This window comes from Stegastes partitus, unplaced genomic scaffold, assembly GCF_000690725.1.
Source record: "Stegastes partitus isolate 25-593 unplaced genomic scaffold, Stegastes_partitus-1.0.2 Scaffold1654, whole genome shotgun sequence".
Taxonomy (NCBI): Eukaryota; Metazoa; Chordata; class Actinopteri; family Pomacentridae; genus Stegastes; species Stegastes partitus.
The window spans coordinates 29,622-46,634 of NW_007579385.1; the positions used below are offsets into that span (position 1 = coordinate 29,622).

Below are 17,013 nucleotides of genomic sequence, written 5' to 3' on the forward strand. Positions count from 1 at the left end.
TCCTCAGATGCTGGGAGTGCATGAAGACTCTTGTGTTCACTCTTGCAGCTGACAGCAGAACATTTTGTGAGATTTGAAACATTTTAGAGTTTAGTAGAAGCAACTTCAGAAAGTAAACAAACCAGGTGGACTGTGAGGCAGCTGCTCAGTCTGAATGGTTCACCTGGAAGCAGCTAGCTGCACGATTATGCAAAATCTGAGCTGGACGACTATTTGAATAACATTCTTGCCGGCTGGCAAAGCTTGGATCATTGACTCAGCTGATTGATGGCTGGATAAATGACAGTAGCAAGCATCGTCATTTAATCAGCTTTTATTATCTAAGTCCAAATTTTAAGACACTCAAAACACAATAAAAATGGATCTGACCCTCTGCAGCAGCACAGTCTTTGTGTGGACTTAGAGTTCATTTACATTATGGGTCCATTATTGTTTAGTCATGCTCAGTGGTGGAGGGTAACTAAGTACATTTACTCAAGTACTTAAATGTGGAACAGTTCTGCACCACTTATTCTTTAAACACACCATTTTTTAGGGGGGTTATTGTATCATTCACATTTGTTAGACAGCATTTAGAAAGAAATTATTACAAATTTTAATTAACTAATAAATGATGGTTCATTATTATACATTTGGCTATTAAAGAGGAAATTAAGAACTTGAAAATAAATGGACCAGCTGCAACGTTAATAAAGCACACGTACTGTAAATACATCGTAAATTATCATTAAAAAGTTGCATTTTATTCTGAAGTGTTTAGATTCACAGAAGGAGCTTTAAGACACTTTAGTGCCGATACTGTTCAGAATGCAGGCCTTAACTAATGGACTCACTGCTCTGAATCAAAAAGTTAAAAGATGGCTGTTGTCATGTCGACTTGTAACATATTTACTGTGAAGCCACCAGAGTCGTTATAGATTTTCACTAGTTAATTATCTCCTGAAGCCCTCAGGCTCACATGATGGATTAACAAGTATTGATGAGAGTCAGTGAACCGAGACAGAGTCTGAGGCAAGAAATACTGATGTGGAAGAATAAGACTCTGTTGTATGTTGTTTTCTTAGATCATTTTAAAGTAACATGATTTAAGAAAATACCTGATAGTGTTAGCACAATTATGACATAACAACTTCTTCTTCTTCTTATAATTATTTTAATTTTTATGACACAAAAACGGTATTAAAAAGAAATGTGCTTAAGTTGCAAAAGTGGTAAAAAAAAAAAAAAAAAAAAAGAGATATTTTTAAAGAATAGTGTAATAGATTAACACTCAGCTTGTTAGGGTTGGTGAACTGTGACACAGGAAATGGATCCAAGAAGCAACAGAGGTTTAGGTGATTTTAAAAGAGGGATTTATTCAGGCAACAGGGAGCAGGTGACACCAGGAAGCACATGAGGGAAGCCGAGGGAGGGAGGGAGGTCCGGGTGTGGTTTGAATCGTGACAGGAAGGCTGTACGGCTGTGGCTGGGCTGGGGAGTACGTAGGTCCGTCAGGGAGGTTCTGGTGGCTCAGACAAAAGCAGGAGGCAGACAAAAGCGAGTTTCTCTAGGCACGAAACATCTTAAGCAAACTTGCAGGCCTGTTACCACTCGTGCGAGAGTCAATCAACTGGAGCACAGGTGGAGGCCGGCTTTATCCAGCGCTGACTAGTGAGGGCCCTCAGGTATGGGAGGGAGTGAGTGAGACTTCTCCTGTTCAAAACCCCACCCAGCCTGAAACACAATACGCAGCCACCAAAAACAACAGGAACAGACAACTAAACAATATTTCAGAATAACAGCGCAAAACTCGGATCACCACAAGCTTGTTACTTTTAATGATTAGGACAGGAGCTGAAGTTATGTATACCTCCTTTTTTTTTTCTCCAGTTCTCTTTGAAGGTTTTGATTTGACTGTCAACCTTGAAACAGACACTGTATTATTCCTGCAGAAACACACAACAAGAACACAACTGAATGACATTTGTATTCCAAATGCGTACGTTGATTGCGATAGGTGTTTCATGTGTTGCAGGATCAATAGTTTAAATGTTTGTTTCCCATTTAGGTGAGTTAAGTGTTTGGTAATTACTGTGTAACGTTTTTCTAACATGTCTATCACTGACAAAGAGTGTTTGTTTACAACCATCCATACTTTATCCACCCCGCTGGCTGGGCATCTGTCCCAGTATTGATCTGCTGTGCAAACTCATGTTGAGTTTCAAGCAAGCAATGAAATAATTCATGTTGATGGTAATTAAAAACAAATGGATTTTTTGCAGTCCACAATGTCAAAGCAACACAGTTTAACCCAAAATACAAGCCATGGTCTGGTTTCGTCTGTGCACGGCAGTGTGCATGTTATTGCTTCAAGACCGCGGCGTGCACGCAGTGATCCATGTATCGACGAGCTGCACGAAACGAGAAGCTCGACTGCTGGATAAATCTGTGTTGGAAACCTTGACTCAGGTCGTTCAGATTCAGAGATTTATGCTTGATCACAGTCAAGAGGCAACTTTTAGGGAATAATTTGTTTACGTGAAAAAATACTTGAAGACAATTGGCTGTTGAGCTGCAATAGAAAAAACTAATTTTCTTACTTTAACCAAAGTTACAATATCAGTTTAAAGGCACAAAGTGTAATTTCAAGTTGATAGAATTCAGAATAGCAGACTGCCATCACTAAACCAGAAAGCTAAATGAGATTCATTCAGAGAAGTCATTTACATCAACTGCAGCTCAGATAGACTTTTTATAATTCACATGTAATGCAGAAGAACACACATGTACAATAGTTTATTCTTCAGCAGCACATCGTCTTTAAACCTCAGCATGCAAAGGTCCTCTATATATAGAGCCACAACATATGCACATAAATATTCATGGGGCTGCCACAAGGTGCTATTTTTCTATTTTTTTTAATTGATTGGCCGTTTCACAGATTAGTTGAAAAATCTATATGATTTTTTTTTTTGTTTTTTTGTTTTTTTTAAACAAAAAAGGTGAAAATGACCATTTCATTTAATTTGGTTCCATTTTCCACTTTGCCACTGTATGTCATGTATAATGCAGCACAGTACGAGTCACGGTAGAAACAGTATTACAGAGTAAAATGTGGTGATCATGAACAAAGCAGTGATAAAAAATTCAGGTACAAAATCCTTAAAATGTAACTAATGTGTCTGAACAACAAATTTCCTGACCCTGACTGCTACTGGGGCTGATACTGGGGCTACTGGTGATGCTGGGAGTTCATCAATGTCAGTCTGAACTGTAATTACTGATAGAGAGAGAGAGAGAGAGAGAGAGAGAGAGAGAGTAGCCTGCAGGCAGCCAAACTGTGTCCTGGTTTTCCAGTTGTTTTCGACTCAATCACTGTGTGTGTGTTTGTGTGTGTAGTTGTGTGACTTGTGTGTTGGGATCAGGAACATGTTTATCGAGCCACAGTGTCGGGACAACACAGTTTAGACTTCACACTTGTTTCCTGCACTTGAAAAAAAAAAAAAAACCACTGCCAGCAAGGCTGCCAAAAAAAAAAAAAACGTTCAAAATGGTAGAATGCTGTTCAGAAAGTGTCAAAACTGTGAAAATATTGTCAAATAAAAAACAACTTTTTCATAAACAATTGTCAAAAGAGTCTTAAAAGTGAAGATTTTCTGCTTTTGTTTGCCTTTTTCCTCTGTAAACGGAATGTCATTTGGTCAACATGACAGCACGTTTTTCATAAAGAAGAATGGCGTCAGTCTGGAGAGCTTGGCTACGTTAAGTCTCTGTGATTGAACTGTGTGAGTGCATTTGGCTCCATTAGCAGACTTGCTTTAATTTTGGCACATGAGAAGTGAAAATAAATAAAGAACGTAGCATCAGTACCCACACGTCCTGGACCGGCGTGTCATTTTTAGAAATGCTTTCATGGTTTCCTTTTAAAAGCAGTGAGTGGAGTCGGAGTCAGAGCATCAACGCTGACCTCTGACACTTCATGGTCACCTAACAAAGGCTGCCCCTCTGACTCAGCTCCATTGTCTGTAAATAGGACAGTTGGTTGGTGGACGCCCAGAGACGTACAGATGTCTCAGACGAACTCAGCCAGTTTCATGTGTGCTGGGACACATCAGCTGCAGTCTTTGAATTCAACCAGGGGCGTTGCTGGACAAAGTGTGCTAAACAATGTGAAGCTATATGAACTTTCCTCACTTTGCCTATTATTGCTGCCGCTGCTGCTGAAAAAACTGGTAAAAAGGAAAATGTAGAGATTGTAATCTTTATAATAATAATGTATAATAACAAAACCTAACTTGAGTCAATGACCCTCTGAACCAAAGCAGTTTCAGGGTGTTTTTCTTTGTTCCTGTCATAGTTTTACTTTCTGTGAGCTCATTTTTCACTCCAATTTAAGTCCTGCACCTCTATGGAAGCAGCACAACCACAGTAGAGAGACTCAGAAATGTCTGTTTAGCAGTATGACAACTATAGTGCTCTAAATCATAAAAAAAACAGGAAGCTTGAATTTCATTATTATTTTACTAATTTGATAAAAAAGCTGTAATGTGGAGCATTTACAACATTTTTCCAAATGCCCACAGGTGTTACTATGACTGGGGGGGAATGCTCTCTCTGTATACTATAGTTGGCAACTGTACATGCTTACATTTTGAATTTGTTTCCATTCTTGTCTCCTATCTGCTCTGTGTAACCACAGCCTGCAGTTCAGCCGAAAAGTCCCTGAACTTTGGTTGCAGCTGAATCAGTTTTGGCTTCACAGTAGCAATGAGGAGTGGTAAAAATGTATTACCTTTTATAGATTCTGTTTATTTTTGGCTCATTTATAAATGAGACTGTGGAGATGGGTGTAACTGGTGGTGAACGGCAGGGGAGAGAGGTGTGGGGTACAGCTCATGAGATCAGTGTCAGGTGAGTTGATGGGTCCAGGTGCTGCTGCTCTGCCTAATTGCTGCTATGCTTGTGCACATAGTAGGGTGCTGGCCCGCAGAAGAGCAAAAGAAAGACAAGGAGGAGGAACTCTACCTGCATTTTGGAGACGAAAGACACTGACTGGAGAGCGCATGCTGCAGATATGCGGCCGTTTTATGTTGTTTCTTTGTTTTGTGCTTGGTTTTGGCGCCTTACGGAAAATAAAAGACTATGTTCTCACGGCGATTCATGTGTCTGTGCTGGGAGAGCTCATGGAGGTAGCGAGACGGCTACAGAGACAGATAGAATAATGATGAAATATTCTCATTTTAAGCTTTGAAATCACAAGATTTGGAGACGTTTTCTGATGAAACAGCACATCACAGATAAGTGGTTCAAGGACCATTGGAAAGTTGAAAATCTGGCTGTTTTTACATTTTCTTGCTCTAATTAAAGGCACCATTTTGGTATTTTCTAAACGATGACATGTCTTTCATAACCAACACTGGGTTTGAAGTTTAGTGACTTAACCTGACAAACAGTGATGACAGGATTTAAATATGGATTACATGGATTACTCTTTATCTTCTGCTTAGCTGTTGACGTTTCTTTGACACATCCCTTCCTTTCTGTGGCACTGAGTCTATCAGTAGTTTTTAAAAACAGCTCACTGTTAGTTTCTAAGAAGTTATCAGCAGGAGGAGGTTCATTTTCTGGACACTATTTTTAGCAGTAGGTTAATAAATATTTAGTGCTGTAGAGGGTATTCCCAGCAGCTGATTACACAGCGTGACACTGTGGCTCATATTGTTGTTGGACAACAATAGCTCTCTATGGCACAGAGGAATAAGATAAATACGGCTCTGGATACACACAGTACTCGCCAAGATGAGCGAATCATTGTTGGCGTTGGCCATCTCGTGGGATTTATTGACTATGACAAATGTATATAAAAAATGGCAAGGACAGGCAGCGAAATGAAAAGAAAATACAGGAAAACGAGAGGAAGGAAGTGAAGCAGTGAATGAGAGAGGCAGTGAGTAAGTGGGTCAGTGACAGAGAGAGAGAGAGAGAGAGAGAGAGCAAACTGTGAGTCCTCAACCACAGAGAGCGAAGAGGGAGACGAGTGGCAAACATCACCGAGAGAAAACACATCCAGAGCTCGATGTGGTCTGATCTGCCGGGAACAGAACTACATCCAGAGTCTCTTTGAGCTCTGCTGAGCCCGACGCTGCCGGTACCAAACCTGATCTGGATGCTCTGCCTCCGACGATCCTCTGATAGCACCACGCGCTTTCAGGACGTCACCAGAACTCGTATGTGGAAACTTTAATTCACTGAACTGCAATCAATCCTTTGTTTGATCTGATACCACCAGCAGGGTTTGTCGAGGCACTGAGGAAGCTCTCCTGGTACCAGTTGCTCTCTTGATGCTCCTCCAGAACCAGACTTTTACTTCTACCTTTATTTAATTCTTCTGGGATGCTCAAAGCTGAAGACAAACTGGAAACTTCACCAGTTTCAAATTGTTTTGAGCCCTTAAACATCTCTGAGTTCTTCTTGGATGAATGTGTTGTGGACTCTCTACCAGTACCTCCAGTATTTCTGACCAGCACTAAACCTCCTTTCATGTCTTGAGGTTCAACACTTCTTGTTTCTCTGGATCCTCTGCTGTTTCTGAACTACCCCTGCATATAAGAGACTATTTCCAGACTCCTTACCAGTGTAGCCCTCTTCTGGACTTTCACACCTTCTGGATCCTCTTCCAGCAGTTTGAAGATATTCATGGCTGCTCTCTTTGTGCTGGGAAAGATCCAGATCCAGCGCTAGGCTTTGGGGTGAGCAGTATGGTGGCAGGGCAGAGGCCCTTTGGCCTGCTGGTACAGCGGTTAAACTCTGGATGCTCTGTGGAGTTCAGCAAACAGAACAGCAAAATGGGAAAACAGTTGGAGGTAAGATTGAGGCTGGCTGAGTCTTTGTTTTGATAGACTGAAACAATGTGCATCAGTACATATGTATGTTTTTACTTATGTGCATTTGTAGTGCAATCTTCAGTATTGTTTAGTGGTATTGTAGGACACAAGGTTTGCACATTTCACACCATGAGTCCAAGATAAACATTTGCATTTACTGATTTCAATGTACAAGAATTGTGCTAAAAAGCAACATAGTCAGGCTTTCTCTGTGTTAGCCGACTTGACTAAACTGAATCACCAGTCAGATGGTGGAAATCACGACGGTGGTTTTCAACTCTTTTTGTTAACCAGGTTTTCTTCATCATGCATCAGTGCATGTTCACATAAAAGGGGGCGTTTGATGCGTCATTTTGTGTACTGCCGATTTCAGTCAAGAGAAACAAGTTGTTAAAATGGAGGGCTGTGAATAATACAAGAATGTGTTGTTGTAAAAAGGTAATTTATAAATAAGGCAAGAGGGGAAGGCTCGTAGAAAATTGTAAATGGTGTAAATTAATATATTTATTTTTACCACTTAGTGCATGTCAGTGCAGCTACTTCTGACTAATGTGACAGCTGCACATTACAGCTGTTAAACTTTAAGCTTTAGACAATGAAAGAAGTGGAAGAAGTAAAATTAACATTATTAATTGAATATTTTGTGTAATAAATACCAGTAGACTAATCAGTTTTCTAATCCGTGTTCTACTATCTGCAGTAGCAGCAGCGTAAAACAGACGTGACAGCAGATAAGGGACAAACATAAAAACACATTTATGCATTTTCTGCATCACTAGCTGAATGCATGTAGGTTCCCATGGCAACATGACAGTTTGCCTCCTGTAGCTGCACAGCTTTGTTCAGAGACACTAAAGTACAGCTCATACATACATACATACATACACACATATATACATACATACATACACACACACACACACACACACACACACACACACACACACACACATACATACGTACATACATGCACACACGGTATGATCATGAGAAGAACTAGTGAAATGGAGACGCTTCTCACAGCCAATTTTAATCCCAAACTCTGATTAAAACCTCTTCTGGAGCAGGTTAGGTTAAAAGAGGGCAACCTTCATGACACTGAAAACTACGACTTTAGCCTCACCACACCTCACTAACCCATTAATCTCACTTTGCAGCACATACGAAGGTTTAATTAAATATAATGTAATACAGTTAAATTTAATTTAGTGTAATCGATTCTCATGTTAGCTGTTCTAATGTGAGCTAATATGGTCTGACTTATTTAAATATAATACCTGATCATGCAAACAGCCTGATTTAATATGTCATAGCCTGATTGAGTCTAAACTAAATAATTCCATTGTTCTTCCAGTCTGAAGACAAATTAATCTAAGCTGATTCAATCTAATTTCAGTCCATTAACTTTACTCTCATTGACTTGATGGTCCAATCTAATCTGTTGAGCATTATATATAAGAAATTTAATGCATGAAGAAACTCTTTGCTAGTTTTTTATTTACTTTCTGCTTTAATTCTGCATAATTTCCTTCATTTTCTGCAATAATTTCTGCAAAACATCATTTTAAGTATATGCCCACAATGTTATTTCAGGATTACTGTCTTTGTCAGTTGGTATTTGTGTATTTACAGAGGGACTTGTGTTTGCTCCATCTGTTTTTCTTGCTTCAAACCAAAGCTATCAGTGAAGGTAAATGGATTTCACTTTGTGGTGCTTAAAGCTTTGGAAAGTCAACAGAAACAGCAGAAATATTTTCTCCCTTAAAAACTGTTCTATTGCTGCAAAAAGTGATAGAAGTAATAATTGAGACCTGCTTTAATCTTCTTTCCACCTTCATTTATTCACTCCATCTTTCTGGTGACCTGTAGTTTATTTTTTGAGCATCTCAGTAAACTTAAAACCGCCCACTCTCGCGAGATGTGCTGTCCTCTAGTCCAGACTAAAATATCTCAACAGCCGTTTGCTTTAACACTTCACACAGACACTCAGGTAGTTTATCCTAATAACTCTAATTATGCCACAACGATGTTCAGTACTTTGGGTTGTGACTAAATAACTGAAAAATGAATGACATTCCCATCAGCCTCAACTGTACTTTACGTTTCATACTAATTAGCAAATATTAGCTAAAGAAGGCAGCAAGCATCAGACCTGCTCAACACCTACATGCTAGTATTGTAATTATGAACATGATGACTGCCACATCGATTGTTGTGTCACAAATATGACCCTCAACTTGTGACTGTTTAAATTTCAGTTAATCTGTTTAGCCGCTAATTGTTTCATCTCTCAGAAAACATTGTCTTGCGTCTAAAGTGTTTTCATCATATGGATGTAATGAAGAGATGCTGATACTGTCAGTCAGTGAGGAATAAGATGATTTCAGGTCAAACTTTGGGATTGTGGTTCCTAAATAATGTGGCTAAAGCTTCTTCTTCTGAATGTCGAGGTTTTCATACGATGAATGTGTTAAAATGCTTTAAAATGCGACTTTAAAGGTAAAACATGCAATAATTCATGATCATGTTTGGTATTACTGTACTACCTCAGAATCATTGCCAGTATTATATCTTACTTTTCTACCCTAGCCTGATTTTAGCTTACTTAGATTTGTTTTTGGTGATGTTTCTCACTCACGTCTTATTGGTTTTCTGTTAAGCGCTGCATTTTCTCGTGTTGTGTTTGTTCTCTGAGCAATGATTGTTGCAAGAATGTCCTTCAGGATAAATAAGGATATTTTCATCTTATCTTAAACTGTGGAATCAGTCAGTCAGTTTGCTGTGAACCTGATGTAATTAGATAACCAGCTCATTGTTGACCAGCTGCACTGAATCGATCTTTGTCAAACTGGATCAGTTGAAGCTCCATCACACACAGAAACCCATCACAGCATGTTCAATGGAAACTTCTCAAATGTAAATGCGAATAAATAAAATATTTATTATCCTCACTGAACCCAAAATCACTGAAAACAATGAATACGTACTGAATAAGTACAAAAAGACTGCATCATGAGAAGTCACATTGGCCTTAGTTTCTAATAATTAACGTCATCAGACTCATCAGACCTCCATCAGGCTTTCAAGTCACGTATTTACTTTTGGAGAGATCATCGAAAACGGTTGAGTGAGCTTGAATCTGAAAGTGAAACTCTGTCTTTGACTCCAGGGAGAACAAAAAAAATGATGAGTTAGTGACTGATTTGTTTGTGGTGGGCTGGTTCCTGACTGATGAAGACAGAGTTTGGTGATTCCTGTGTTCCAGTAGGTCAGCTGACTGCAGGCTGCCGGCACAGCTGAACACAAACACATTGATTTATTGTAAGTCTGCATCCAGGACAAGAAAGCCGGTGGCAACATGAAGGCCTGATTTCAGTGTGTGTGTTACTGTGGGGACATACTTGTAAATGTGTTTATATGGTCAGATTGTCAGGACAGTGGAAAGACTTGGAGAGAAGGTTAAAGGTAGGGTTAGTCTCCAAAATAATAATGTTAGACGACACAATAGTTATTTACATTAGCATGATCAGAAACAGGACAAATATGAAGCTAAAAGCCTTTTGAAGTCCCTTTTCCAGAGAAAACTTTCAAAAACACTCTTCTGTCACAAAGAACAGCATTTTCAAACAAAAGTAAAAATGACTTCTTTTTTAATTTTTAATTTTTGTAACCTGAAAACGCTTGTACCTTCATATTTATCCCATGACTTAGAATTCTAATGCAAAAAACAGTCTGCTAACTCTTAATTGAAGAAATCCTGTTGTTGTAAACAGGGAAGGAGGTTTATGAAAACCACTTAATAAGTAATTATAAGTCTTGGGATCTGTCCCAGGTAATTTCATAGACATTTTTCAAATCATTTCTCCGCCAGAAAGTCACAGGAGACACTGTTTCCAAGTCATGGGATTTAGGGTGAGAATAAATGCCAGGGACTGCCCATCAGTCCTCTAGAACTGAAAGTGAAAACTTCTTCAAGAGCCAGATAGAAGTCCCCTTGCCTTCTACTGAGGTTCTGACCTGAATGAGTGAGAATCTCCTCTGACATGTGACCATGTGTTTAAACAGAGACATACTGATTTCTTTGTACAGAGGAGTAAACCACAGTGACGTTAACTTGCTACAGGGAACCAGGACAGTCTGAAGTCGCCACTGGGTCTCTCTGCCAAGAATTTATGACTCCGTCATCACTTATCCAACACAGTGACCATCTTATCAGATGAAGGATTGTGTAGTCTGAACCTAGCGTAGGTTAGTATAACGTCCTGTGAACTGATGGGAACATGACTGTGTGAGGGTCAGAGTCTGGCACAGAGCAGCAGACTTTGAGTCACACTATTGTTTGATACGTTAACAAAACAAAGTCGAGTTTCCCGCAAACTTCTACGTCTGCACACATGCAGCTGCTTCGTACCCTCAGACTGGACAGCAGTGCTCAGTCTCCAAGTACAAGCTCTTAGCCAGACATTGCGTCAGTCAGGTCAGTTGTGTATTGACGGCACATCCATCGGGAATATAACAGTTCTGGTAATCACTCATATTGTGTAATTCATTATTTAATAATAATAATTAAAAAAAACAAAACCTCAAACTCTGGTTGCAACTTGACCAGAGTGAGCTTCTCTACTTTTTCTTCACTGTCATTATTTGGACCAATACAGAACAATACCATCATGATATGTAAAGAAAGTTTCCAAATAAATGAAAAATAAAAATTGCCATCAGTCAAAGCTATCTTTAACATTTTCTTCCCTTCATGTGTATGGTAAACAAATTACTTTAAAAACATGATTGCAGGAAGATGGAGAAAGACTCTGTAACCATAACTCTACTGTTTTCTGTTCATATGTTAGTTAGTGATGCTGAATTGTCTACGATATTATAATTTTATTATACTACAGTCACTTACATTACATGTTTTCACCAATACCAGCATAATTCCAACCCACAGTCAGCCATAATGCCCATAATGCTAACATTCACCTGTTAAAAAAAAGCAAAGGTGAGAAGATCAGTGCAACTCTGTGCGTTACATAATAAGTTACAGCAAGCAGCAAGTTAGCCTAACATAACATTAAGACTGGACACAAGGAAAAACAGCTCACTCCTTCCATCTGAAGCTAAAAAATACCATGATCTTTATAAATTCCTAGAAGACACAGAACCTGCCGTTGTTGGCTTCATTAGTGCTGTGGCCTGCAGGTCTTTGTAAAAGTCAGTGAGCAGGTTCATCATCAGTTCTGCTCTCTCAATATTTAGAAGACGTGCATGTGTCACCCCTAATGAAAACATAACACAAGATTTTTATATCAAAAGCTTCACTTACAGATGCAGCTGTGCCTCCAGTAGTTTCCACTGTAAACACTCAAAGTGGTGCGTTCAAATTCACCACGATGCAAGAAAGTCTGACACTAAAGTTTTCCCCTTTTAATATGTCCCTCCACCAGAATTCAAAGGGAAACCTTCACCTATGCACAGGAGTTTTATTTCTGAGTGATAATGTGAACATATTTCCACTCTGCTTTCCCCTGCAGGAGCCCAGCACCAAGCGCAGTAAGCCTGTATCCAGGGTGACCTCTCTGGCCAGCCTGCTGCCGCCCGTCAAGACCGCCCCGCTGAAGAGGATTGGTCAGACGCTGCAGGTAAACCACCAATCACCAATTTTTAAATTAACCCTCTAAACCAGTACCGCAGTTTCTGAGCACTTATTGTACCTAGGACATCCCGTCACATTTTTATTCACTGTGGACTCATGTTTCACTGCAATATAAAATCCTGCACCTCTATGGAAACAGAGCAACCACGAATAGAAGCAGAGAGACTCAGACATGTGCTGTGTGCCATATAGCAAAATTAAAATCCCTAAATTATATATATAAAAAAAAAGAAAAACAAAAGTTGAATTTGTTTGATTACTTGTTTTACCAAAATTAGAAGACCTCGAATCTACATGTGCAACATTTTTCTTTACTAAAATGTATTTACGTACTATAGATATTTTACTTTATGCATTTTAATGTTGTTTCCATACTTGTCTCCTCTCTGCTCTGTGTAAACACAGCCTGCTGCAGTGTGGTAAAAAGTTCCTGAACTTCTGTCAGATGACTGCTGGTCACAGCTGGGCCACTTAGATTTCCCAGTTGTGCTGAGGAGGACTGCATTTTTTTTAGCATTTCTCAGATTCTGGTTATTTCAAAAGCTAGTTCAAGGACTGTTGGAAATGTGAAAATCCGATATTTGTTTCTGTTTTTGCAGTTTCTAACTCTATAGACATTGTGTCATTTTGGCAGTTTTTTTTTAAAGTATCAGAAACCTTTCAGGGTTGAGGCAGTGTTACTGAACACAGAAACAATATCATAATCTGACAATTTAATCTTACAACCACCAGTTAAATAACTTCACCTAAATACTACAAGACCCATCAGTCTTGGTCAGTTTTGCAATAGAAATGCAGACTGTCAATATGGTAGTGAACTCAAAAAGTGACCTCCAATCCCAATATTCAAAAGATTTACGTTGACAATATACATATATATCAACAATTTCCCTGAGGTTTGCACCAAAGGGATCAATAAAGTTCTATTCTATATAATAATAATTAAATTATAGTACAATTACAGCATCTTTTTTCAAATACTATATTGTTCAACCTGCTGTTTGTAGTATCAGTGTTTATCCCCGGTCCTGATGATTTATCCAGGGGACTTTTGTGCTGATCTAAGCTGTAGAACAGAGCCAACTGTTAATCATAAAAACATTTTCTGTTGCTGATGAAAGTAGGACATTTTAAAGTAAAAATGTAAACTATCCGACTGTTGTAACAGTCTCTGTCCCTGCAGCGCTCCATCAGTTTTCGTAATGAGAGTCGGGCAGAGAGAGCCGCTCCTCCTCCTCCTCCTCCTCCCTCCTCCACAATGAAGACACGCGTTATCTCAGCGACGCTCTCGAACCCTTCGTCTTCCATGCCACGGGTTTCCACGGCAACGGCCCCAGCCTCCAAACGCCGTGACAGCAAGCTTTGGAGCGAGACGTTTGACGTCCGACTGGGAGCGATGCAAACTCTGAGCCCAAAAGACATAAAACGACAAGAGGTGAGAATCACGCTGCTGCTGCTGGAGTTACATTCAGGGCTTTAATCAGGCACATGGTTACAATATGACCATGTTTTTATTCCTTATCACGACTAAATAGTTTCTATCAATAGATAAAGAACAGCAAATTCTATCCTAAACTAATTTCTAAAGTAATCTGCAGTTATCTGTTTCCTTAAACTTTCTTCTCTCTCAGGCGATATTTGAGTTGGCTCAGGGCGAGCAAGACTTGGTGGAGGATCTCAAGTTGGCCAAGAAGGTAAACAGAAACTTTAGTTTGTTCCTAACTCCGTTTCTTTTAACCCTCTAAACTCCAACAGGTTTCTGGGTGGTTTTTTTTTGCTCCCACCACATTCTTACAGCATTTTTCAAAGTACCCACAGGTGTTACCAAAAATAGTGACTCTACATGCTACAGATAGTTGATTGTAAACTGTGTAGTATATAAACTACATAGTTTATTGTAAACTATATATAGAATGGTTTATGATTGATTTTGATGAAATATCACGATTTTAAGCTTACATTTAGTTAAGGTTCCCAATGGAACGTCCCATCACAGATGAGTATTTCAAGGATGGAAAGTTAGAAATCCATCTGGTTTTGGCGATCAAAAAAATAAATAGAATGCCCTCCCTTCGAAACTTTGCGGGCAGTTTGGGACTCAAAAGGTTGAAAAAAAAATAAAAAAAATAAAAATTGGTCCTTGAACTAATGATGTGTGACGTGCTGGTCATCGAGAAATTTACATTATTTAAGCTTCAAATCATTCTAGTCCATCAAAATCACTTTATTCTACATGTATGATTTAAATATTTACCCAAAATAAAGAATTTGCAACAAATTCTGTAAAAACCACAGAATTCTGAGCTCCTTGGTGTCACCATGAGGCCATGAAGAATCCAGCTTTGACCAACAGTCACGTGACAAACATTTCAGGCTGTAGAGAGGAGAGGAAGAAAACAGACTGAGAGACTAATAAAACAATCAATACAATAAATAATGACTCAAAAATGGATTCAGAGGAGCAAGTTGTCAGAAGATACATTCAGAACGGTGAAACATCTTTCTAGAGTCGATGTGCAAAGTGTTGTGGAAAACATTTAGTTTGTAGAGGCTGCAAAAATGTAAGTATGGAGAGCCAACACTTCGTTCTAGTATTGGTAGCATTTGTGGGCATTTGGAAAAATGTTGAACATACTGATCACATTTTTTTCACATTTTTGTAAAATAGAAAAGAAGGAAAAGAAACTAAACTTTTGTTGTTTTCTTTTTTACTATTTAAGTCATTCTAACTGTGTCATACTGCACAGACATGTCTGAGTTGTCTCGACTTCCAGTCATGGTTGTGCTGTTTTCATAGAAATGCAGGACTTTATATTGGAGTGAAAAATGAGCCCACAGTGAGTAAAAATGCTGCATGTGTTCTACAGTTGCTGTATTCTCATGTGTGTGTTTGTGTGTGTGCTGCAGGCCTACCATGACCCCATGCTGAAGCTGTCCATCATGACTGAGCAAGAGCTGAACCAGATCTTTGGTACTCTGGATTCACTGATACCGCTGCATGAAGGTACAGTAGGAAGTGGCATTTGTGGCATTTTTAAGTTCCCAAGATGCAGCACAATCCTTTATGGTAATGTGAGGACAGTTTAACATGTTGGGCTCTGGGCTAAATAAACACATTTGTCATTTTTATGTAAAAGTAAACAGTCTTCAGTGGATTTTCAATTTCAACACGGCACGAGTTTGATATGAAGCTGTCAGGATCAGTCTGTACATGCTGTTTTCCACTTACACACAGAGTAATAATCTGATTTCCTTTTCTCACATATATTTCGAGTTTCGTGCAAGATTCATGCATGAATTAATCCCAGCAAATTAACCACATTTGTGCTCACTGTGGGCTAATTTTTCACTACATTTTAAAATTCGGCATCTCTATGAAAACAGGACAATCATGAAGAGAAGTAGAAAGGATTCAAACATGTCTTCTGCGTAGCATGACACAATTATAAGGGCATAAATCTGAAAAAGAAGAAAAAAAAAGTTGATCAAAATGTGCAACATTTTCCAAAGTGCCCCTAAGTGTCACCAATACTGGGAAAAAAATGTAGCTTCACATACTATAAATATTTTGCTACTTGCATTTTCAGTACATTTGCATTTTGTCTCCTCTGCTCTGTGTGAACACAGCCTGCAGTTCAGCCAATAAGTCTCCGAATTTCAGTCATGTGACTGTTGGTTGTGTTACAGCCCGGCTCAAAACTCTAACAAAACAGGGCGACAACAACAGTGTGGTGACAAAAATATATTTATTTTAACCAAAAACCAATCCCAAATGTGCATCAAACAGGAGAGGACAGATTTTTTTGTTTTTTACAGTCTTGTGAGAGCAAACTTTATTTTTGGGTCATTTTTAAAAATAACATGTACAATAAAGTAATTTTGAAGGTTCAGCTTGACTCGTGAAAAATTTAAAGTTGAAAATCTGACAATTCAGTTTTGCAGTTTCTTCCGAAGGTAAATGATGTAATTTTGGCATTTTTTTAAAAAGAGCAAAATGCCTTTCAAATCTGTCGGTGGGTTTTAGGGTTCAGAACTTAAGTTAGAATTGTGTGCACCCGCTTGTCTTTGACATAATGGACATTCCTTTATATGTAAAACTCCTGTACCGTAGCTTTAAGGATTCAACAGCGAAATAAGTTTAAATATCCATTTTTTTTGCAGTCTTTTGAAGCCTCCCTCTCTGTCTCACACAGCAGGTGACAAATACACCACAGAACAGTTCAGTCATAAAGCCTTAAGGAACATTAACCTGTACATACATGTACTGTATGTCTGGAGGACTTGGATCCAGCAGATAGATAAAGTCACTCATTTTACTGAAAACAAGCAGTTCCTCTTATTGCCACCAGACAGTGGCTGGTGAATAGAGCTGGATGAGAAACTCAAAGTCATGGAGTTAAACTATACACTCAGTGATCAGGGCTGAGTATAGAACTTTGAACCGACTTAAATGTCAAAAACTGACCTCAGATACCATCAGCTGACATCAACTGATTG

At 38.9% G+C, this 17,013-nt stretch overlaps 1 protein-coding gene across 5 annotated transcripts in view; it reads left to right on the forward strand.

The window, feature by feature from the left end:
• arhgef3 (Rho guanine nucleotide exchange factor (GEF) 3) overlaps positions 1–17,013 on the forward strand; it is a 48,006-nt gene that overhangs the window by 23,904 nt on the left and 7,089 nt on the right. For 2 of the 5 annotated variants that reach the window (XM_008301278.1, XM_008301282.1), the window contains 4 exons: positions 12,395–12,502; positions 13,700–13,951; positions 14,148–14,210; positions 15,424–15,520. In XM_008301278.1, coding sequence (XP_008299500.1) covers positions 12,395–12,502; positions 13,700–13,951; positions 14,148–14,210; positions 15,424–15,520 — 520 coding nt within the window. Of the gene's footprint in view, positions 1–6,020; positions 6,843–12,394; positions 12,503–13,684; positions 13,952–14,147; positions 14,211–15,423; positions 15,521–17,013 lie in introns of those variants that run through there. The other 3 variants (XM_008301279.1, XM_008301281.1, XM_008301280.1) reach the window with 3 other exon arrangements.